General features: G+C 41.9%; 1 protein-coding gene across 6 annotated transcripts in view; it reads right to left on the reverse strand.

Moving 5' to 3' along the window:
* The window catches only part of LOC131051272 (serine acetyltransferase 2), a 155,562-nt gene extending 138,248 nt beyond the window's left edge, over positions 1-17,314 (reverse strand). For 2 of the 6 annotated variants that reach the window (XM_057986074.2, XM_057986146.2), the window contains exon 1: positions 16,584-17,309. In XM_057986074.2, coding sequence (XP_057842057.2) covers positions 16,584-17,126 — 543 coding nt within the window. In that variant the 5' untranslated portion in view covers positions 17,127-17,309. Of the gene's footprint in view, positions 1-16,583 lie in introns of all 6 variants that reach the window. The other 4 variants (XR_009107110.2, XM_057985933.2, XM_057985745.2 and 1 more) reach the window with 4 other exon arrangements.
* Between the last annotated feature and the right edge of the window lie 6,128 nt (positions 17,315-23,442).

The following is a 23,442-nucleotide window of genomic DNA, read 5'->3' on the forward strand; positions in this document are numbered from 1 at the left end:
AGCCCATAAGGCTGTCTTCAACTTAGTGTGTCATGCCCTCTGATTGTCTTCAATTGTCCTTTTAATTATCCTGATGAGGTTCTTGTTGGAAGATTCACCTAAGCCGTTACCCTAAGGGTAATAGTTGGATGATGTCTTCAAGTATACACCATGCTTAACTGCCCAAGAACTGATTTGGGTTCCAACAAATGCCCTGGCATTGTCTGATATGATGGTGGAGGGGACACCGAATCTTGTCACAATTCCCTCAAGGAATTCCAACACTGAGGCCTCAGTGGCATCCCTCAATGCAACTGCCTCTATCCACCTAGTGAAGTAATCTATTGCGGCCAAAATCCACTTATGGCCAGCAGTAGAAGGTGGATTTATCATGCCAATGAAGTCTAAACCCCATTGGGTGAACGGTTGATCTGCTTGGATGGGGTGAAGAGGTAGGACAGCTAGTCTTTGCTTCCTAGAGAAGAGAGCACATTTCTTGCAATTCTTCACCCATCTATGTGAGTTGCTGAATAAGGATGGACAGTAATAACCAGCCCTCATTATTTTGATAGCCGTAGTCCTTGCAGAGAAATGGCCCCCTGAAGAGCCATCATGAAATTCCTCTAACAATCTGCTAACTTGGTTTTGCTCGATACATCTTAGTAAGACTCCATTGGAGTCTTTTCGGAAAAGAGTGTCATTCACTAAGACATAGGGAATGGACTGCAACCTGAAATGCCTTCTTTTGGTCATATCTAGACCTTGGGGGTATCTACCTTCCCTTAAGAAGGTGGTCATATCACCTACCCAACTGAATTGAGTGTTGTTGCCAGTTGGTTGATCCTCTTGTAACACAAGGGCGACCTCTGAAGTAGTCTCAAAAGATGAGACAAGTTGTTCACATAGGCCCCTGCCTCTTACAAGCTTGGTGATCTTGATGTTGATGTCATACTACATGACCTTGGTTATCCACCCAGCCCTCTTCTCACTAATATCCTTGTTTAGAAGGAAATCTTTGACACTTGCATGCGGAACTAAGAGTTGGATCCTGTTGTTGGACAACATGTGTCTGAACTTTTTTAATGCCCTTACAACAGTGAGGACCTGCTTCTCTACATAGCTATATTTAAGCTCATAGTCCTTTAGCCCCTCACTAAAGAAAGCAATAGGTTGCTCCAAATTGTCATCGTTCAGCTGTGTTAGGACAGCTAAGATGCTGGATTCTCCTCCGAAGGTATAGAGGATAAAATCCCTTTCATAATTAGGATTGACAAGGGTAGGGGCCTAAGCAATTGCTTTTTTGATCTCTTTGAAACCGGCCCTACCCTCCTTGGTCCAATTGAAAGCCAAGTTTTCTTCAACATGGAAGTGAGGGGTTTTACTATGGTGGCAAGGTTGGGAATGAACCTCCTCACAAAGTTGATCCTACCAAGAAAACTTTGCAATCCTTTCTTGTGACTAGGGAGTGGAAGAGAAAGAATAGCCTCCACTCACTCTGGATCAATAGTCAAACCCTCCTTGGATACGATGTGTCCTAGCAATCTTCCTTGATCAGTAGCAAATACACACTTGCTAGGGTTCAAGGACACACCATACTCCCTGCATTTCATGAACACCTGATCAAGATGAATAAGATGGTCGGCTGCATGCTTCGAATAAACAGTTATGTCATCAAGGTATACAAGCACAAACTTTGTTAATACACCCTTGAAAGCCATGTCCATTGCTCTTTGGAACGTGGCACCTGCATTGGTTAGCCCAAAGAGCATTTTACAATAAGCATAGGTACCCCACTTAGTAGTAAATGTAGTCTTGTATTGGTCTGATTCTTGGACCAAGATCTGATTGTAGCCTAAATACCTATCCAAGAATGAAAATCTTTCCGAGCCACTGACCTTTTGAAGAATCTGCTCCATAGAGAGAAGGGGATAGTGATCCTTGAGGGAGGCTCTATTGAGATCCCTAAAGTCTACACATAGCCTGATTTCCCCATTCTTCTTCCTTACAGGGACAAGGATGGCCACGCAGGAGGAGTGCTTGCTAGAGAAGATGATATTGGCTTCTATCAGCTTGGTCAACTCCTTCCTCATTAGTGGCTCAATCTTGGGGTTTATTGGCCTTTGCTTTTGTCTAACTCGCTTTGCATCCGAGTTTAACTCTATAGTATGCTGGGCTAAGCTAGGGTCAAAACCTTTCAAATCTTCATAGGTCCAAGCAACTATGTCATCATTTTTTTGGCAAAGCTCAACAAAGGCCTCTTGCTCAATGGAGGAACACACCTTGCCCAAGTTTAAGGACCTACCTTCAGCGACAGCAACTGGCTTGTAATCACCCCTCTTTGCAGCCAAGTTCATCTTCTTCTTCAACTGATCATCCGAGTTGAAAATGCCTTCCAAGGTAACTACACCTTTAGGCAACTTGTTGGAGTTGAGTTGCATGATTTGATCTCCATATTGGTCTCGCAACTTAGGTTGATTTTTAGTAGAAAACTCTGCTTCATTTTGCATGAAGTTGATGATCTGCTGATCGCTTTCGAACACTTGCCAATTTACTTGATTGTCTGGGACAGCAGGCCTCACAACAAGCCTGATGTGTTGCTCCTTCTCACTTGCAACATGCGCTAGTATGTCGAATTGAGCACCAACCGCTACAAGCCTATCAGCATGCTTGTTCTGACTTCTAGAAATGCTTTGGATATTGAAGGCCTCGAATCCTTCAATCAAATCCCAAACCCTATGTTTGTATGATTTGAGTAGGTTGTTTTTTGCTAAACTTTGGGCTCGGATGTGGTTAACAACCAACTCACTATCTCCAAATACTTGCAAAGATCTGATCTTTCTGCTTAGTGCAAGTTGGAGACCTTGGATCAAGGCTTCATAATCAGCGACATTGTTGGTGCAACCAAATTGAAGCCTAAAAGAGAAGAAATATTTCTCCTGCTCAGGAGAAACAAGCATCGCACCAGCACCTGCAACATTCTTGTTTCTTGAACCATCAAAAAACATGTTCCATAACCCCTCTGAGTCTCCTTGTGTCTTGATGAAGTTAGGGATAGGAGTATCCTCTTCATGGATACAATAGGTGCCAAGCCCAGTCTCTTTAGTCTCAGCTAATGGATCAAACTGAAAAGCATTGGCCCATTCGTCCAGCAAGCAATTAGGAACCTCTTGCAAAAGAGCGGCAGGCTCACAAACAGTACACTCCTCCCCCTCTTCATGCAAAGTGCAATTCATGTTTATAGGGATAGAGGTGTAGAGCTCAATGTGGTTTTGGACAATGGGCTCTGCCCTTATGGTGACCTTGGTACCATACCTTGTTTGAAATAGCATGTGGAACCACTCAGAAGACAGGAACCCACCTATCTTGGCGGTGAAGTCTCTAGACAGGTAGATGGCAAAGAAGGCAAGGAGGTCGATAATTGATACATCTTGCAAGACAGTGCAACCAGGGCATGCATGCAAGGTTAACTTCAATTTTTTTACCACCCCTACTGTCTTAATAGAAGTGCCATCTAATTGGACACCCCCTTTGGTCACAGGTTCGTATTCTATGCCAAGAAGATCAGCTACCTTCTTAGGCATGGCTGAGCTACTAGCTCCTGAATCTATCATGCAGTTGTGAACCAAATTATCTCCTATGATTAAGGAGAGATAGAAATATGGAGGCTTGCTGATCTTGCTTGAATCTTCCTCCTCCTTGGGTTGCACCAAACTAGTGGAGACTGCCTTTCCGCTGACTGTTGCCTCATCACCTGACTGATCGACGTCCTTCAGTGCCTCCTTAAGCAAATCCCTTTGAGATGGGATTGAAAGGGCCTCCCACATAGTGACATTGAGGTTGGCCTTCTTCATCTGATCAACTATGTTGAAAGGGACACCAACTGATTTTAGAGGACCCTTTGAGGCTACAAGGTCTACTTTTGCTCTTTGGACGATTTGGGCCTCTTCCTGCCTCTTGCTCCCTTGCATGGTACTCTGGCTTGTATCATGGGCGGCAAAATTGGGTGTTGGAGCTTGGGCTGATGTTGAAGGTGAGGCAGCCTCCATGGCTCTCTTCTTTGACCTTGTATACTGCAGCATAGACTCACCATTTGTTTGGTTCAAACCACAGAATTCTGCCTCCTGCCAATTGACAAAGGTAGAATCCCCTTGTAGGTAAACTTGAGTGCCAACACTAGGCTGATTTGGGTCATATTGCTGGCCAGAAGTGGTCAGCTCATCCTGCACCACTAAAGTTTGGACAAACCCTCCATTTTGGCATGCACCTTGGTTGTGTGGCTGATTGCATGGTTGACACCAATCTTGCTCTTGGGCGAGGTTATTTTGCATTGGAACTATCGCTTTTGAGCTGCTTGCAGCTGTGGGGTTCACACTATTCAAAGGCCTGGCGTTGCTCCATTGGTTTTGCCCTTGAAAGGGTGGCCTATTCTGCTGATAGTTCTAATTTTGTGCCTGATAAGGTCTGCTATGCTAGGCTTGTTGCCTCTTTAGCGTCACCAACTCATTGCAAAAATTTTGCAATAGAGCCTTGTTGTGACCATTTCACACATCGCCCCATTAGAATGGGGACCCCCTCTTTCTCGCTTTTGTTTTGCCTGTTCTTCTCTCTGCTTTTAGGGTTTTGAAGTGAGTGGTCCGTCTGGGCTAGGGCTAAACCTTATGGGTTTCTTTTGAATGTTTTTCAAGCTGAGTCCAGGCAAATTTTGAAAGTTGTTAAGCGTCCTCCCGAAGATTGAGATTGAGACGATAGGATAAGCCTGTCAGGAAAGTCAGATAGGTCTCAGGTTAGGTCTGATCAGGGTTTTTGGGGTAAAATCCAAATTTTGTCTAAGTGTTAGCATTTTGAAGGTGAAATTGTGTGTTCTTGCCTAGGTAAATTTTGATCAAATTTTGGAGGTAAGATGATGCCTGAAACAGAGAAATCGCTCCTGTCCCTTGCTAAAGGCTCAGGGCGAAATTCATTCTAAAGTGCAATTTCTTGTTTTTGATAGGCTTGCTAACTGGTTCCTGGCCTTGAGAATGACCTAACTCTGCCTTGTGGAGTGATTGGAGATTTAAATTTTGGATAGATTATCCAGAAAACATAAAAGGTGCTCCTGTCCCTTGCTCAAGGTCCAAGGCGAAAATGTTATTTAATGCATATTTGTCACTGACTTTTCTATTTTGTTTTGTGCAGGGTCTTAGGAGACATGATTGGACGTGTTTTGATGCTTTTGAAGGTTTGAAGGCATGAAAATGAAGAATTTTGGAGGTTAAGGGAAAAATCGCTCCTGTCCCTCACCAAGGGCCTAGGGCGAAATTTTGAATTCCCTCATCTGGCAATGAAAAGGACCAAGTGTTGAACATGAATGGAAAACAAGTGATTTTCTCCATCCGCCTGAAGGAGTTTTTGCTCGAGGTGATGAAGGATTTTGTTGGAATCATCAAAATCGCTCCTGTCCCTCACCAAGGGTCCAGGGCGAAATTTTTTATATACACATTTTTTAGACCTTCTTTGGACTGGAACTCTTATTCATGGCATGTAACAAGATGAAATCTTCCCTAGCAAGGACATTTCATGGTGAAAGACGAGGCATTTTGGCCTAGAAGACAAAGTTCGCTCCTGTCCCTCACTGAAGGTCCGAAGCTTGATTTTCAAATTTGCACTATTCTTGCAGGATCAAAGTGATTTTATGATTGGAAGAGATCAAAGAAAGCATGATTTGTCCGTTGAATATAATTTGAGTGGTCCACAAAGGAGGAAATCAACCCAAATGACTAAAGGCGCTCCTGTCCCTCACTGAAGGACCATGGCGTTTTTTTTAAGATTCTCCTCTTTGTTTGAGATTTTGAGGCAAAACCTGACTTGGATAGGAGGGAAAAATGATGTTTTATACCTCAGATGCGATTGGGGGTTTACAGAACAAGGAAATATACCTAGAGGGCAAAAGGCGCTCCTGTCCCTCTCCAAGGGTCCAGAGTGATTTTCTAAAAGTGCAAATTTCTTGCAAAGACAAGGCAAGTTTTGTGATTGAAATGAATAGAAGAAGACATGATTAGCCCGTTGAAGATAATTTGGAAGGCTAGCAAAGGACGGATAAGCTTGAAATTGCAAAATCGCTCTTGTCCCTCTTTGAGGGACCAGGGCGAAAAACCTAGTATCTAGCCTTTCTCTCCAAGTTTGGACAAATCTAAGCCAAGGCGCGAGTTTGAAAGGATGTTTTAAATGCCTTGAGATGGAATTGAGATGCAAGATTTACAAATTTTGATGACAATTTGAAAAATCGCTCCTGTCCCTCTCCAAGGGTCCAGGGCGAAATCTCCAAGTATGCCCATTTACCTTACATTTTGAGATGATATTTTGGTTTCCAAGATTCAAAAGGGAGTGGAGAATGATGTTTTACGCCTGAGGGTAATTTGAAGATTGAAGTGATTAAGAATTTGTACAAAGGACTCAAAAGCGCTCCTGTCCCTCACTGAAGGACCAGGGCGATTTTTACAAAACCAACAATTTCCCTCCAAGATTACGCTAAGGCAAGGTTGTGCAAGATGGGAAAGGTCTTCTAAAGCATGGTGAACAAAGACTTGACTTTTAAACTTGATAATCCTAGGCTAAAATGCAAAAGTCGCTCCTGTCCTTCACTGGAGGTCCAGGGCGAAAATCTTTGGAGAATCAATTTTGCCTTGCAAAAGACGAGTTAAGCATGCATAGAATGAATGAAAGGGATCATTGCTTACCCCACAACGAGAATCGACAAATTAAAGATGAAGGATTGAGGACAAAAGTAAAAAATCACTCCTGTCCCTCTCCAAGGGTCCAGGGCGAAAATGTCCTAATGCACTTCCCTTCTAGAGATCAAGTGAAATTAAACTCAAGACTCCAATTAAAAATGCCATATTAGATGCCTAGATGAGGTTTTGGCAATTTAAAATGAGGAATGCAAGGCTTAAATTGCAAGTTCGCTCTTGTCCCTCTCCAAGGGTCCAAGGCGAAATTAATGGCATTCTTCACTTTTACCATATTTGAGCGTTGATATCCTCCAAAATTGCATTAGATGCCAAATTGCTAACTTCGAAATATTTGGAAAAATTAAATTAAATTGGCATTTAATAAAAGGCGCATTGGTATTTAATAAATTAATTTTGAGCCTTAGAAAATCGAATTTTTATTATAAAGGCATTTAAAATTAATTTTTGTGAAATTAAAATTAAAAATAGAGCGCTTGAGGGCTTATTTTTATTATTTTATCAAGTCGGCCACTCCTTTTTGCACTTTTATTTATTTTTTTAGGCCTATTTTGCCAAGTCGGCCTATTGGGAGGCAAAGTGGTGAGCGCCCTATATAATAGGGGTGTTTTGAGCAAGTTTAATCAATCATTTACTCATCATTTCAAGTGCGAATTTGGAGAGCAAGAAGGAAGTGCGAAATCTGGTCTATTCGGAGCGAATTTATCTCAAGTGTTGGAGTTGAGAAGGTGGTGGAGTTGATTCTTGTGAAGACTAAAGGAGGCGCATTTTGCTCAAGGGAGAACTTTGATCTACATTTTGCCTAGCGAATTCTCCTATTTTTGCATCATTTCTCAGAATTAGTACTCAAGTGGAGGTATGGCGTAATCACCTTAACACCATTGTTGAAGATTTGAATTTTGAAAATTCTAAGTTTGATGTAGTTAATTAGGAAATGATAACTCAAGATTTATCATGAAGTTTCCTAATTAAAATCCTAAATCTTCCTATCTATTTTATATTTCTACGCTTCAAAATATATTACCCATTATGAAATGTTGTGTAGGTGTCAAGATGGCGACTCCAAAGGCAGGAGCATCTACTAGTCGTCCAGCTCTCATGAAGGAAGATCAGAGAAACGAAGAATTGGAGACCAAGATCGTGTCCAAGTGGAGGAATATTGGAGATACCAACTTGGGAAACTTCAGTGTGAAGAAGTTTCAAGAGGTTCCCTACATTGGCAAGCCATCACCTGTCGCAAAGAGAATAATTGAAAGTGGCATCATCAAGGCGGCCGGTTTCCCTCCAGCAGTCCAGTGTCATGAGCTGATGATCGAGTGTGCCCGCCATTATGACTCACAATCAAGATAGATCGTATCCAAGGAAGGGAACACTTTGGCTTACCTTTCAGAGGAGGCTATAAGTGAAGCTCTCCATCTTCCAGAGCATAAAGATATGATTTACAAAAGCCTAGAAGGAGCCAGGTCAATGTATAAAGATGATCCAGACACTTGCTTGAGCATCATCAATATGAATTGGTTACTCAAAAGTCGTCCCCGCCTGAGCAAGATTCCCAACACACCACATAGGATCGACTTCCAGGAGGAGTACAGAGATTTGATAACTTTGCTCAATCGAGTTATAGGGGCTCCTCAAGCCTTCTACTTTGAGAAGTGGATGTTCTACTTCATCCAAGTGATAGTTCAAGGGAAAGGAACGATTCATTGGGCTAGAATTATTAGCCATTGCCTGGATGTGCAGTTAAGAAGACTAAAGCCTACCAAGTCATTCCACATGAGCTCATACATCATATATGCCTTGATCAGGAGTTTCGAATATGCAGGGCTACCTCACAAAGGAGTGATCGGAAGAGGACCCGGAGAGGTGAGAGTTTGTGACTCTTATGTCCATTTGCATCATCCACCTGGAAGTGACTACAAGTTAGTCAATGATACCTTCACGATGAACATCACTAGGATATTACAAGGCGGGATTCACAATCGACTATCTATGGATGCACAAGAGCTTGTAAAGAGGTATGGTGCTTGGTTCATCCAATTTCAAAAGTTTACATATATCAGAGTTCATGGGTGTCCTTCACCTCCCTACATGTTGCCGAGATATCCGACAGACAGGATAGTGCTACTCGAGGTGACTAGGCAGTTGGCAGCTTATGCGAAGGCATTCAGACACAGGCATGGAAGTGGAATTCCCGTGCCCATCATATTGGGGAATTCAGTTGAGGTATGTCCTAATGCTCAAGCCTTGGATGATGCAGAGAGAGAATTGTCTTTATATTCATTCACGTTCTTTGCCTTGAGGGAGAATTTCGATCCTTATGGGTATATGGAAGAGACAGCTGGTAGGAAGTACAAGCACGAATTTCAGGTAGAGGACTTTTGGATGAATCTCTCAAGTGATTTAGAAGTGAAAAGAAAGATGCATTCCAGATTACCTTTAGATTTCATCAGGAAGTGCAAGGTTTACAGAGTGGCCAATCAAGCTCAGGACAGTGGCAGACATCTCCAGTCATCCTATGACAGAGAGGACAAAGCAGTGAAGATAGATTGGAACGAGCCTGAGATTTCAGACTTGAGAGCTTTGATGGCTCCAGTTTTGTCATGTACTCGCAAATGGGTGGATGTACAACATCAAAAGTTAAGAGAACAGAACATACCAATGACTTTTACTTTGGAGGAAAAACCAGAAGAGGGAAGAGCAAGCGCAAGTGAAGGCAATTCTCATCCTAGAGGCGCAAAGAGGAAAGAAAGACCTGAGAAAAGAGAGCCCTCCAAGAAGAAGCAAGAGGCCAATCGAGATCACTCATCAGGCACATCTTTTCGACATGAAAAAAGGACAAGTCAAGTTGAAGGACAAGAGAAGACGGTGCCTGAGGTTGATGAATCTATGGAGTCGATGGTACAGAATGATAAACTTGAAAAGGGGCAGGCACCTCAGCATTCATCAAGTCAATCTCCCCAAGTCAATGAGCTACATGAAGAGAAGAATGATGATGAAGTGACATCCCCTCTCCGAGAAGACAAACCATTGCTTAAGGAAATACAAGTTAGAGAGACAAGATCCGCCATTCCGGATTGGTTGAAGGAGAGATTGACAAGGGTGATTGTGATTGAAGATGAAGATGATGTAATTGACCTAGAGAGCCTTATAGGAAATTCTCAAGAGGTAACGGAGAAGAAGAGGGCCACCAAGATGTCCAAGATAATCACAGATGAGGCAGGGTCCAGGAAGTTGCAGATAGCTAGACCAGTAGTGGACAAGTACGAAGATGAAATTCTTGCAGAAGAATATGATGTAGAAACATTCGAGCTTGGTCCACTCATTGCTGAGCAGGCACTGGATGAGGCAACCGATTCATTTGAAGCACTTAAAGACAAGCTTAAGGAAGAAATGGAAAAGAATAGAAAGCTTGAGAGAGAGAGAGGTGCTTGGAGAGGCTACTTTAGCCATCTCAATCAGCCCTTGGGATGTCAGGATCCAGCAGTGTCTCCTGTGCAAGCACTTCCCCTTGAATCAGTTGGCGAGGCAGAAAGAGTCAAGAGCTTGGTTCAGCTTATGAGCTCTTGGATGGACAAATCCCACACAGTTGCCGTTGAATTTACAACAAGAATGATGCAGACAATTCACCGAGTTATCCAGGTCCTTGAGATTGTCCACAATCTAATGATAACTGTAGCCGCTTTCGCTCACACTAAAGATGTTATCATTCCTGTTCTGCAAGTAATCAGGCAAACACCAAGGAAGATCCTAGCACAAGAAAAGATAATGGATGGAGGAGCTCATAATTTACTTCAGTGGTCAACTCTACTCCACATGAAGGAGGTTCTTTTCGAGAACATTAGCACCAAATGCAATCAAGTTGAGGGCGTCATCCATCCAATTCAGGATAAGGTGTTTGAAGTGTTGTGTACCATTCTTGGCAGAAGGATCGAAGTTGAGACAGATGTGGACCTTCAAGAATTGGAAGAAAGAGTCAAGGTCATCTTTTGCAAAGATGATAATGTCATCACAGATGGGCAACAGGATCTAATGTTCACTACTATGCTCCTGATTGAGAGGATCAAAGAGCTCGAACCTGGATGGGAAGCTGCTCTTCTCAAGGCCTTTGATTAGGTTATCCACTTGGAGGAGCGAATGAGGAATCTTCCCGAGATTCCTATTGCTGAGATTGAAGGAATTGTGTCCAGATTCGTTGCATATGCTAAGAAAGAACATTGGAAGGGGAATAAGGTTCTAGAAGAGAGGTTGTTATAAAATGATGTGGCATCTTAATTATCATTGGTCTATGTTCCCTCGATTTTTGTGCCAATTAAATATTTGGCTATGCATTTAATAATGTTCAATAAAAAAGGGAATTTTTTGTAACAAACCCTAATTAGGGTTTAGGTGTCAAAATCTCAGCCGTTGATCTTCTTTTGATCTGGGTCGTTCATTGTAATTGAGGATGCTATATATACCCTCACTCATTTTCATTTTGTCATTAGCAATTAGAAATTAGAAGATTAGAGCTTTTGGAGAGAAGAAAGTTATTTTGTAGCAAGATTGAGCATTGAAGAAAGAATTTCAAGCAATTGTTGTCTATTTTGGCTTTGAGATCAATAAAATATTGAAGGTATGGTGTTTTATTGCAATTCTTGTGGCTATTTTCATGGTTGTTTACTTTCTTGAATCATTCTCAGTCGAAGTAGTATTTAAGTTTGAAGGACTAAGTGTTGGGCTTGATCTTTGGTGAGATTCACGTTCCAAACCACTAGCTTCTTACTGATTGTAAGGACGCCTTGTGTGGTCAACTGGAGATATTTAGATTGCTTGAACCTTCAATCATTATTGAACTATTGATATGTACCTTTATGGTAGTGTCTATAATTCTTGATGACTTGAAAAATCATTAATCACCTTAGAAGATCGCATCAATTCCAGTAAAGTTGTAATTCCTTGGCAATACTGAAATTGGTAGAATCTTACCAAGTCTAGTCTACATTGAGTCATTCTTAGGATTAGATTAGAATTCATCTCTTGCAAACCCTACCTTTTGATTTTTTTTTGAGAACCTGTTAGTTTTAGGAGAATCCTATTCCTGCAGCTCGAAAACGTAAGGCCCCTTGAAGAAACAGCATTCACAACGACCACTGGTGCTTATCCACACGTAGAGATACTACAACGAAGAACCTTGAAGTCACCCTGATTGATCCTTTCTTGTGATATCTTCAGCATTCAGAGGCTTTACTCAAGAGAGGATAAGGTACCCTAGGGTATTTTATTCTGTGTTTGATAGTGTACAAAATACACATCAACAAGCCTTGACCTCATGGAGCTCATTGGAGGATGTAGAGGGCGTAGATGGTTGACCTGCGGGAGCCATGGGGATAGGAGCCAAGGTGGGTTGTTGAGTAGGAGCTTCTAGGAAGAGAGGCCTTGGAGGCCTTGGAGCTATCTTCCCAGCCTAAATCAAACAATTTTCTGCCCTGATGGCTATATCATATGCACCAGGTAGAGAGGCTCCACCCATTGGTTGTACCATGACAGCTATATCGTTGTTGAGGGCTCTAAGATAATACAAGAAGGCATGATTTGGAGATGGCTCCACTAGAGAGGGAATTCTATTCCATGTCTTATGGAATCTGAAATTGAAATCTCCCATGAACTCGTGGGGTGCCCTCTTGATCGTAGTCAACTGCTCCACAAGTGATAGGTGATCACTTTTGTCTTCGAAATGGTTGCACAACCTCTCCCCCAATTCGTCCCAATTGTGAATGGAGCTAGACGGCAACCCTCTATACCATTGCAAAGCTTTGCCTTACAAAGATGCGGCTAAAAGTCTGACAGCAACATCATCCTGAGTGATATTATGGACGGAGCAGATGTTTGCAATGTCTTGAATGTGCTCTATAGGCGTAGTAGTTGTTTCACCAGTGAAGTATGGTATACTCTTCAACGCAGCCACTAGTATGTCATTCCATCGAGTCAAAATAAGGGGACTCCCCCCATTGAAGGTAACAAAAACTTGATTTCTTGCCATGCGAAACAATGGTCTATTGATGTGAGTGGTGGGAGCCCTTGATAGTAATGGTCTTGTAAATGGAGGGGTAGAATGAGACCTGAGAGATGGAGTGTTTACAACCCTGACCTCCCTAAATGGTGATAATGAAGGTCTACCTCTCTGCCTTCTAGAGTCTGAAGATGAGAGTTCTTCGAACTGGAAACTACCTCTAGAAGACGCCCTTGTATAAATTCTGGGCATGAAATCCGGAGCTGCAACAAGTCATGAGCAAGCAGTGGACCTGTTGAGCAGAGACTTCGGAACCTTGGGGTTCTGGAGTTCCGGGGTTCCGGGCTTAATCACTTCGGAACTTGGGGGGTCCGGACTTCCGACGTTGTGAGAGATGCGATGACTTGGGAACCTGGGGCTTTTGAAGTAACGGACCTAGGAACTTCGGAACCTGGGGGTTCCGAGGTTGAGATGGCTTAGTGACTTCGGAACCTGGAGACCTCGGGGTTCCAGAGCTAGCAACAAGTCATTTACAAGAGACTGGTCTTGTGAGCAGAGTCGTGAAGTGCTTGAAGATGACTGTCTCTAAAGGCTGACATGCCAAGAATAGCACTGAATCCTTAGCATGTAAATCGAATGAAGTCCCACCGAGCATGCCAAAAAATTGTTATCACAAAAGCTTGCACCCTTGCTGAGCTATCAACTCAACAACCTTGTGAACCATGGAAACAACCCCGAAGTGTGGAACCTTGCGCAAGGGGGTTGAATCTCTGGAGAAGGACGGCTTTCTTCTCAATCCAGGTGCAGGTGTTGAACCAACTCAACACTTCAAAACTAACTCCTAGGCCTATCCTAACAAATTGCAAAGGTAAAGGGAAGAGAAAAATGCTTAAAACAAAGGAGGTGATGCACCAAGAAGAGATTGTTTCTCTCCCTACCCGAAATGACACAAAGAATCAATTGAAACACCCAGGAGATGCACAAACTTCAGTTGTATGAGTGATCCCAATGCATGTATGAAGGTTAGAATCCACTGAATGCCAAGAGGGGAGAAAGTTTCCCACAAGTCACACTCAGAAAAAACAAGTTAACACAACATATATGGAGAGAAGAGCCACAAAACATACACTTATGATGAAGGTAAGGAAACATACACAACATGCATAAGTTGAAGGAAGGCAAGAATGTAATTTCAATTCATTCAAAGACCAAAGGCCAAAGGCCAAACTTACAGTTGCAGAAATGCAAAAATTATTACAAGTCTTCAAGAGAAGAGAAAGAGCATAGGAAAGCTCAAGGCAGCAGGGAGAGAACCCTTTACAATGAGGCTTAACAGCCTTATATAGAAAAATGGTTACAAGAGTGATCATGACCCCTGCATGTCAGTCTAAGAGTGCAGGGAAGTGCATGCACTTGACCTCAGTACTTGCAAGCAACCTAGCCATACCCACAAAAGGCAACCCTGAGAAGGTGGATTGACTGACCTTCCAAAGTCAGAGTATGCAGACATGACATAATCACCACAACAAGCATGGCCCCGTACCTCCCTTGATGGAAATCCTGCCAAAAACATTAAATGCACCCCTGTGGCTCCACAAAAGAAAGTGCATAAGTCACCAAAACTGTCGGAGCATTTAAAGCCTTGAGTGTCGATCACGCCATCCGGAAGTGTTACAAGCCAAAAGGAGTTTGGAAGACTTCGAAGACCTGGGTCACCGAAGTTGGGAAGACTTAGGAACTTGGGAACCTGGGGGTTCCGGAGTTCTGGGGTAGAGAACAAGAGACCAAGGAAGGGAACTTCGGAACCTCGGGGTTCCGGAGTTCCGGGAAAGAGAGAGGAAGAGAAGGAAAGGAACTTCGGAACCTCGGGGTTCCGGAGTTCCGGAGAGAAGAAAGGGAAGCAAAGGAAGAGAACTACGGAACCTCAGGGTTCCGGAGTTCCGGAGAAAAGAAGGAAGAAAGGCTAGGAGGGAACTTCGGAACCTCAGGGTTCCGGCGTTCTGGGGGACTAGAAGGAGGCAAGGAAAAGGCGGAATTGCACAAAGGAACTTCGGAACCTCAGGGTTCTGGAGTTCCGGAGGAGGGAAGAAGAAAAGAAAGGAACTTCGGAACGTCAAGGTTCCGGTGTTTCGGAGAAGGAGAACAGGAGAAGGCAAAGGGAAAGAACCTCGAAACCTCGGGGTTCCGGGGAAGGAAGAAAAGGCCAAAGGAGGAACCTCCTCCAGAAGGCAACACTTCACACTTTATGATTCTTCTACTTTCTCTTTGATCAACTAGGGCAGCACTGGTCCATGGATCGTATCTCTGATCGGTTCTTACTGATGGACCAAGGGTGTCATAAAATGACAACAGTTACCATTCGAGTGCATACAATGAGCATGAGCGTATGCAGACAACTTTGAAAATCCATAAATGTGGAAGAAATAGACCTGACTCCCTGAGTATAGCAAATTGTCATTTCAGTACTTTCTTTAACTTCTGAAGAGAGCAACACACTTTCTCATGGCTAACGAACAAGACCATCAGCACATTAGTTGAGATGTTTGTTAAGGATGCAGATAGGAAAACTTTAACCCTACTACAGTGATGGAAATAAAATTGTATGCCTGTGGTAGGGGCAGATTTCAGATTGTTGTCGCAAGGCTCATTTGTGGCTAGCTTTGGACCAATTGTTGTATTCAAGGAGAAACATGATAAAGCCATGAAGTTAAGCTTTGATTTAGAGAGATCCCCACTACTAAAAAGTAAAAAACTATCGTCATATCCTCTTCACATGATTCACTCGATTACTCAACCTCAAATGGGGAGGGAGATATCTCCGACAGTACCAATCTCAATTGTTCAGAGCTTTCTCAAAAAGAAACTGAAAATAATAAAGACGAAAATCCATGAATCGGTCATCAAGTTACCATTATCGCTTATTCCACTTCTTTCCTTTAATAAAATCATTTGAGTGGAGGCGCCTCTATGGTTGACACTGACAGGTTGTCATGAAAGATTGAGAAGTGAACCAAAAAACAGGGGAAGTAATTGGTCAACTCATTAAACGACTTACAACTGGTATTTGTGTATTAATTTTTATATATTTTCATTGCAGGGGACATACAAATAACAATCTGGAGAGAGGGAAGTATCCAAAGGGGAAATAAACAAGAATCTTGTGACCTTGATCCCATGAAATTTTTCATTTTGCTAACAATCTAGTTTATTTTTGTTCGTTGCATTTGGTCCCTAATCTGTAATAAATCGAATACCTATGACACATATAAGAAATTTTTTTTTAAAATTAAATCAAAAGTCAAGCAGCCCTCAGGCCGGTAGTGAAAATGAATAGTTCACAAAGAGTTTAGGAATCCTGTTAATAAAGAATGAGGTTCATATAATGTCACGATTGAATTTGTAGAATGGATACCTCTAAGTTCTTAGCATTAAGCTCGAGGAGTTTAAGAAGGAATAAAATCAATGATGCATATTAAAACTTGGAGAATTTGGTGAATGGATACCTTTCCGCCCTTAACATTAACCAAAAAAAACTCAATAATTTTAATTTGCATACTCTTGCCTCCAGACTGGTAAAATTAATTTGCATAGTCTTGCCTTGTTCTGGAAATTTTTGAATTCAATAAGAGATTTTATATCATCCATTAATTATTTTTTCTATTTTATAGGGGAGTATGACTGATACTTCGACTAACTAAGAGTTAAAGACTGCGGCACGATCCCAATCAAAACTACCCATAATCTTGACCAGTTTTAACATATGGAGAGATCTAATTTAGAAAAAAGGTAAAACTCAACCAATTAGCCAGTGATGGGAAATAGAAAACACATAAATAAAACTCTTTTAGCCTTATCAAAAGAAACTGAGAGTCGACTATTGTGAGGCACACCTCTAACCGCGCTTCGGCTCGCATGGCAGCCCAAATCGGATCGGCTGACATCAATTCGGATATATTTTTGGCACCCTCAGAGGGAGGCTTAGCAGTGGAGCCGGGTGGCGCCGACAGCACCGACGAATTGCCAGGACACTTGACACGGCATTCCAGTTCCTTTGCAGAGGCAGCTGCTGCCGCCGCAGCCCTCGAAGCCGTCGCCTCCCCCGACCTGCTTTGCATATATGCAGGGAACATGGTTTCCAATTCCCGCCCTCCGTTCTTCTCCGGCAATATGTGACCATTGCTAAAGTCATCGTCTTCACACGACACTCCTGCTGTGGACTCCTCCATTTCGGGCACAACCCGCATATTAGTTTGTGAAGGCCTGAACGATCCCTTACGACGCCCACCAATTTCACAAGTTCCAAATTTGAGAGACAAATTCACGATTTTCCTTCTGTTGTTACAGCAATTGACTGTATCATGGATGTTCAAATGCTTATGTTGATATGTGTGATTGCAGTTTAAGGCTACCACACGTGTGAGAGATAAATCCATTTGCTATAAAACCAAAGCAGAGGTGAAAACTACGTACAGCACGAGGCCAAAGCCCCATTTCTTACTCTCTTGTTGTCATTGATTAAGAGAGCATAAGCTGCTTTACTGCAACGTGAGGTCAATGGTTCGAAACTGGAGAAGACAAAATTACTTTTAAAGGGTAATATAATATAGCATATGGCTCCAGATTACCATGTAATGGTTTTTTTATTAGTATGGCATTTGTCTATTCTTTCTTTTCTAATGGTATGACTATAATCAGGGTTGTTTATCTAGTTATTATTAATTGTATATTTGAAAAGTTGAAAAGAATTTTTTTAGTTAAAATAAATATTATCTTTTGTTAAATTTAGAAGATTTTTTATTTTTATTTTATTGAAGCAATCAATTATATAGATGTCATATCATATAAAATATTACAACAAGATGAGTAAGTATAGTTTTAAATCAAAAGCCATGTTTCAATTGAATAGTCAAGTGTAAGGGAATCTTCTCTATCAAAGTCACTCATGTGTCTAAAAATAGAGGTTAATATGTCCTAAATGCTTCTTAAAAATTTTAATCTTGGTGTGGATACCTTTTTAATCACATATCATCATCCTTATCAATTGTGACCAATCAATTGAGCTACAATTTTTATTTTTTTTGATCGATAAAAGGTCGAGGCCAAAGAATTTTATTAATTTAAAAAATAGATAGATTTACAATTGCACCTCCATTCGGTGTGGGTACCGGTAGGAAAGAATGGAGTGAAGAAAACCTCCGGTCTAGCCCAGATCCCTTAAGGATCAGAAAAATTAAGAATGCAATACAAAATGGAGGTACAAGATCACAAAGGGAACTTGTCCAAATAATGAAGATTGTATGTAGAAATCCTCTGTGTAAAGTTGAGCAGCAGATTGCCCATCTCTTGGGGTGATGCTGCCATTTGTGGGCGACAGTTCTTGCTATTCCTGAAACACAGGGTTAAGCATGCTCTACTCCTTATGCTGCACAAAATCTTGAGAAAATTTTTCACCAGAATGTTAGGAAAAAGAAAACCGAACAGGTCAACTTATACAATATATCATACCTGCCTGGATGGTCACCCTGTTAGGATACACAGCTCAAAATATTAGTCTCAAAAAATCTCCAGAAACAAAATGCGAGAGAGATTACCCATCGAAGAGCATAAACTCAATAAATATTAACGAGGCAAATTCCATAAATATTTCTGCAGAGAGATTGCTGGGAGCTACCATCCTAAAGAAAATGGTTCGAGAACCTTCAAGGCCCTAATTGAGTGTCATGGGAAAGCTTTAAGTAAATCAAGCATGCCCTTAAGAGTTTTGATAGAACCCTTGAAACTTCCAACGACATCAAAATCCTAAATGTTATCACCCAAACCAAAGCCATTGGATGTACACACTAACCTCTCACCGAAATGTCTAGTTTTACCGAAATGGTACACCTCTTGAATCGAAGAAACCTGTCGATGTTTCATCGATAAGATGATTTATCGAATAGACTTGGGCCTCGATGAACTTCATAAGGGACTTATCGAAAGCATTATTTTTCATCGATAGAAGGTATATCAAAGAAACCAAAGGAGGTTTCGTCAATGAAGCAAGGCTACCAAAGAAACTACGGTATCGGTAGGACATGTAATGAATTCACTGAAGAAGATAGTTCTACCGAAATGATGAGATCGAAGAAACTGGGAAAGGTTTCATCGATAGGACTATTCAAGAAAAGAAGGGTGTCGAAGAGATACTAAAGTTATTGGCCGACAGTGACAGTTTTATCAAAAGATAAAAGGTCGATAAAACATAAGAGAGTTTCATCGATATAAAAAGGGTATCGAAGGAAAGGGAACACCGATGAACCTAAGAGGGACTTATCGAAAGCATTGATTCCACCGAAAGAGGATATCGAAGAAAGCAGAGACGGTTTTCATCGACGGGAAAAGGCTACCAAGGAAATAATACCATCGGCGCAACATGAAGGAAACTTACCGAAAGAAGTGTTCTTATCGAAAGAATGATCTCAATCAAACAGAAGGAAGCTACATCGATAAAAGATATCAATAAGAATATGAGTTTTGAGGAGGCTAAAAGGCATGTTGCCGATGTGTGTGGTTTTACCGATGCAACTTTATCGAGGAAGATTACTATTGAGCTCATCGATGAAAGATGATAGTGGAAGCAAATCATCAAAAGAAAGATGGCCTCAATGAAACAATAGACCCATTCATCAAAGGAGTGTAGTGATGTCGATAGAAAAAGTGTATCGATGGAAGGATAAAGGGAGTTACCGAAGCCCAAGGTTTCTTTGACATGAGACCCAACGATGTCTCATTGAAAAAAGGGTATCGAAAGAAAGGAAACGCTGATGAACTTCAGAAAGGACTCATCAAAGATAGTAATTCCATCGATAAAATATATCGAGGAATGTGGAGATGGTTTTCATTGACGGGAAAAGGTCTTCGAGGAGATAATACCATCGGTGCAAAGGGACTCACTGAAAAAAACATTCTCATCAAAAGAATAAGGTCGATCAGATAAAAGGCAGATACATCAATAAAAGATATCGATGAGGAGATAGGTTTCGAGGAGACTAAAAGGCATGTCCCTGATATGTGTTGTTTTGCCGATACAACTTTACTGGTGGAAGATGACAAGAGAGGATAAAGAAAGGCTTCGATGAGACAATAGATTATTCATCGACGGGCCATAGTGATATCGATGGAAGAAGTATTTCGATGGAAAAATAAAGGAGGTCACTGAAGCCCATGGTTTCATCGACATAAAAACCTGATGGATATCAGATAGGAAGCGGTGAGGAGACAGCCCTAGAGACCGAAAACAGTATATCGATGAATGAAGGAAATACTTGATCGAAGTGATATTCGAAACAAAAGTGTTAGTTAACGGTTATATGTTGAGAAGCCAATATTTAAACTGAATGTTTGTCTGAGTATCTATATGAAAATATAGGGGGCAGGAAGAGGAATAAATAAGGAGGTTAAAACAGAGTCTGGGCAAGAGAAACATAAGGGGATGAAAGGAGGAACATGCTAATGACCACTTAGGACACGAAAACAAAAGAGGGGGTTGCCTTAAGGTGGCATAGACAAGAGATTGATGCCATCGGCTCCCAAGTTGGCCAACTCATCCGCTCTTTTATTGCTCTCCCTATAAATATGATTGACTGTGAACCTATCAAGATCTCTGCATAAGTCAAGAGCTTTTGATAGCAAAGTATTTAGTCTCCAATTAGGCATACTACCTTTCCTCAGAGCATTGACAATTATAGCCGAATCTCCTTCAATTTCCAAGTTCTTAACTCCTAGTTTCCTGCATAAATGCAAACCCTCCACCAGGGCCATAAGTTCCGCCCAAATGTTGGTGTTGATGCCAACCGGAGAGGCAAGGGTTGCTAGTTCCTTGCCTTCCCAATTATGAAAAACACATCCTATCCCTACTTGCCCTAGGTTGGCACGAGATGCCCCATCAAATTTTAGCTTCATCCAACCTTCGCCTGGGGGCTGCCATTTGCATGCCTCCCTTGATCGAAGACTAGCAATAGGACCATCTCCTACAAAGGGAGGAAAGGATAAGCCTTCCCAACGTTTTATCATCTTTTCATCCCAATAAGTGATAGAGGCATTCTTCAATGTGCCTGATGACAGTCGGTTGTTCATGAGCTCAGTGATAGCTAACTCTATCATGTTAATGATTCTGGGAACCTCTAGTTTTTCATTCTTAAAGAGACGTCTATTTCTCTCCTTCCATAGTTCCCACATAATGGAAGAAGGAAGAGTTGTCCATAAACCTTCAAAGAGACAGCCATGCCCTTGAGCATTCCAAAGATGGTGTGGGGGAAGGCTGCAAACCATTCAAGTTTGTTGGTGAACCAGATCCAACATTTGTGAGAAAAGGGGCAGTTAAGGAGGATATGATTGGTGTCTTCCTCGTCAGCCTCGCAAAGAGGACATCTACTAGGGCCCTCATACCCCATTCTTCTAAATTTGTCCGTAGTTAGGAGCTTGTTCTGAACTGCAAGCCAGGAGAAGATACCTGCCTTAGGCAGACAGTATTTATCCCAGCAAAGTTTCAAGGGAAGCTCAATCATAGGTCTTATAAACAATTTGGAGATGAGAGAGTACCCATCCTTGGAGTTGTATTCTCCTCTTAGGGAGCCATCCCAGATGAGCTTGTCCTCAACCTAACCTAAGGCAATGCTCCTTGATTTAAGAATTGCCATAAGTTTTTGTTTATCCCTTACCAGGATATCCTCATCTTCCTTCTCGATCCACTGCCAACCAGCCCCATCCTCTAAAGGGGAGATATAGTTGTTTAATAGGGGTCCTCTATGATATTCAAGAAGGATCCGAGTAGCACCAAAGTCATGGATATTATCAATAGCCTTATATCCACCCCATGAATCCGACCAGAAAAGAGCTTTATCCCCAGACCCCAGGTTCCAAGTAAGTCTGTCAAAGATAATCCTCCTGCACTCTAACATAAAATTCCATAGGCAGGACCCTCTGGGAGGGTTGGTTTCTCTGAAGATTTGGATAGGATTCCCTCCATTAAGGTATTTGTGGTGCAGCAAGCGAGCCCATTTGAGGTGGGGGGTTCTGAACATCCTCCAAACCAACTTGGCACCCAAGGCTTTGCCCTGATCATGAAGGTTTTTAATGCCAACTCCTCCTTCTTCTTTAGGTTTGCATATCTTGTCCCATGATATGAGTGATATTTTACGATTGTCATTAGCACCTTGCCAAAAGAAAGTCCTGAGATGCTTGTTGAGCTCTGCAAGTTTAGAAGAAGATAAATGTTGACAGGAGAGTTGGTAAATGGGCATAGCTGACAAGACCGATCTAACCAAGGTTGCTCTACCTGCAGATGAGAGCCATTTTCCTTTCCAAGTGTTAATCTTGGACTTGATTTTATCCATCAAGTTGTCCCATAATTTTGAGGGTCTTCTACCCTTGTCAAGGGGAATGCCTAGGTATTTGCAAGGAAGAGTTCCTTCACTAATCTCCAGGACATTGTTGATCACTTTTCCTAAGGAGGGGTCTATGTTGAACATAAAAACTGCAGACTTGGCCAGATTCATCTCTTGACCTGAGGCTAGCATATAGGAATTAAGGATGCCTTTGAAGACGCTCGCTTCCCTTACACTTCCCTGCCCAAAAAGCATCATGTCGTCGACAAATTGCTGGTGCGTAAATGGAGGGAGTCCGCTGGTAATGGGGATTCCTAGGATCCCACCTTCCTCTTTGGCCTTAGAGATGGATCTACCTAGGGCTTCAGCCATGATGATGAAGAGGAAGGGGGACATAGGATCTCCTTGCCTGAGCCCTCTTGAGCTATTGAAGAAACCTTATGGGGAACCATTAACCAAGACCAAGAATTTGGGGGTGGATATACATTCAAAGATTAGGTTGATCTAGGATTTGGAAAATCCAAAGGCCTCCAAGAATTTGCATAGGAAGCGCCAATCAACTTTGTCGTAAACTTTGCTTATGTCTAATTTGACTAGCATACTTGGGGCCCTGTTGAGCTGGACCGAATGAATGGCCTATTGGGCTATAATAACCCCATCATAGATTGATCTATCTGCTACGAAGCCGGTTTGTTCTTCACTAATGATAATGGGGAGAAGATTCTGGAGTCTGGCTGCTAGGGTTTTGGTTAAGAGTTTGTACAGAGTGTTGCAGAGGGCTATTGGTCTAAAGTCATTAAAGCTTTCAGGATTCTCTTTTTTGGGGATGAGAGCTAAGAAGGTATTGTTAATTTCTTTGAGAATCTTACCAGAGTTCTTAATAGCTTCTAAGGCGTCTATGATCTCTGTCCCCATAAAACCCCAACATTTTTGGAAAAAGCCAGTGGGAAAGCCATCTGGGCTCAGGGCCTTGTCGGGATTCATCTTCATAAGGACAGATTTAACCTCCTCCTCAGAGAATTTCTTTGACAAGATTTTGTTGTGGTCATCGTTAATGAGTTTTGGAAGATTCTTGATAATATTGAGTTGGCCTCTGAGGTTGGAGCCTTCAATATTGTTTAATATTTTATCAAAAAACCTTGCTACCTCGAAGGCAACATCATCCGGTTCAGACAGGATGGAACCCTGGCAATTCTTAATTTTAGAAATTTGATTGACCCATCTCCTCTGCTTAGTACTATTGTGGAAAAACTTAGTATTTCGGTCCCCATCACTCAACCAAGTCTCCCTCGATTTTTGTTTCCAAAAGATCTCTTCATTTGAGAGTATCTTTTCATATTCAGAGAGTAGAGCCTTTTCTTTGAGGAAGAGATGCTCATCCATC

Source organism: Cryptomeria japonica, chromosome 2, assembly GCF_030272615.1.
Source record: "Cryptomeria japonica chromosome 2, Sugi_1.0, whole genome shotgun sequence".
Classification (NCBI taxonomy): Eukaryota; Viridiplantae; Streptophyta; class Pinopsida; order Cupressales; family Cupressaceae; genus Cryptomeria; species Cryptomeria japonica.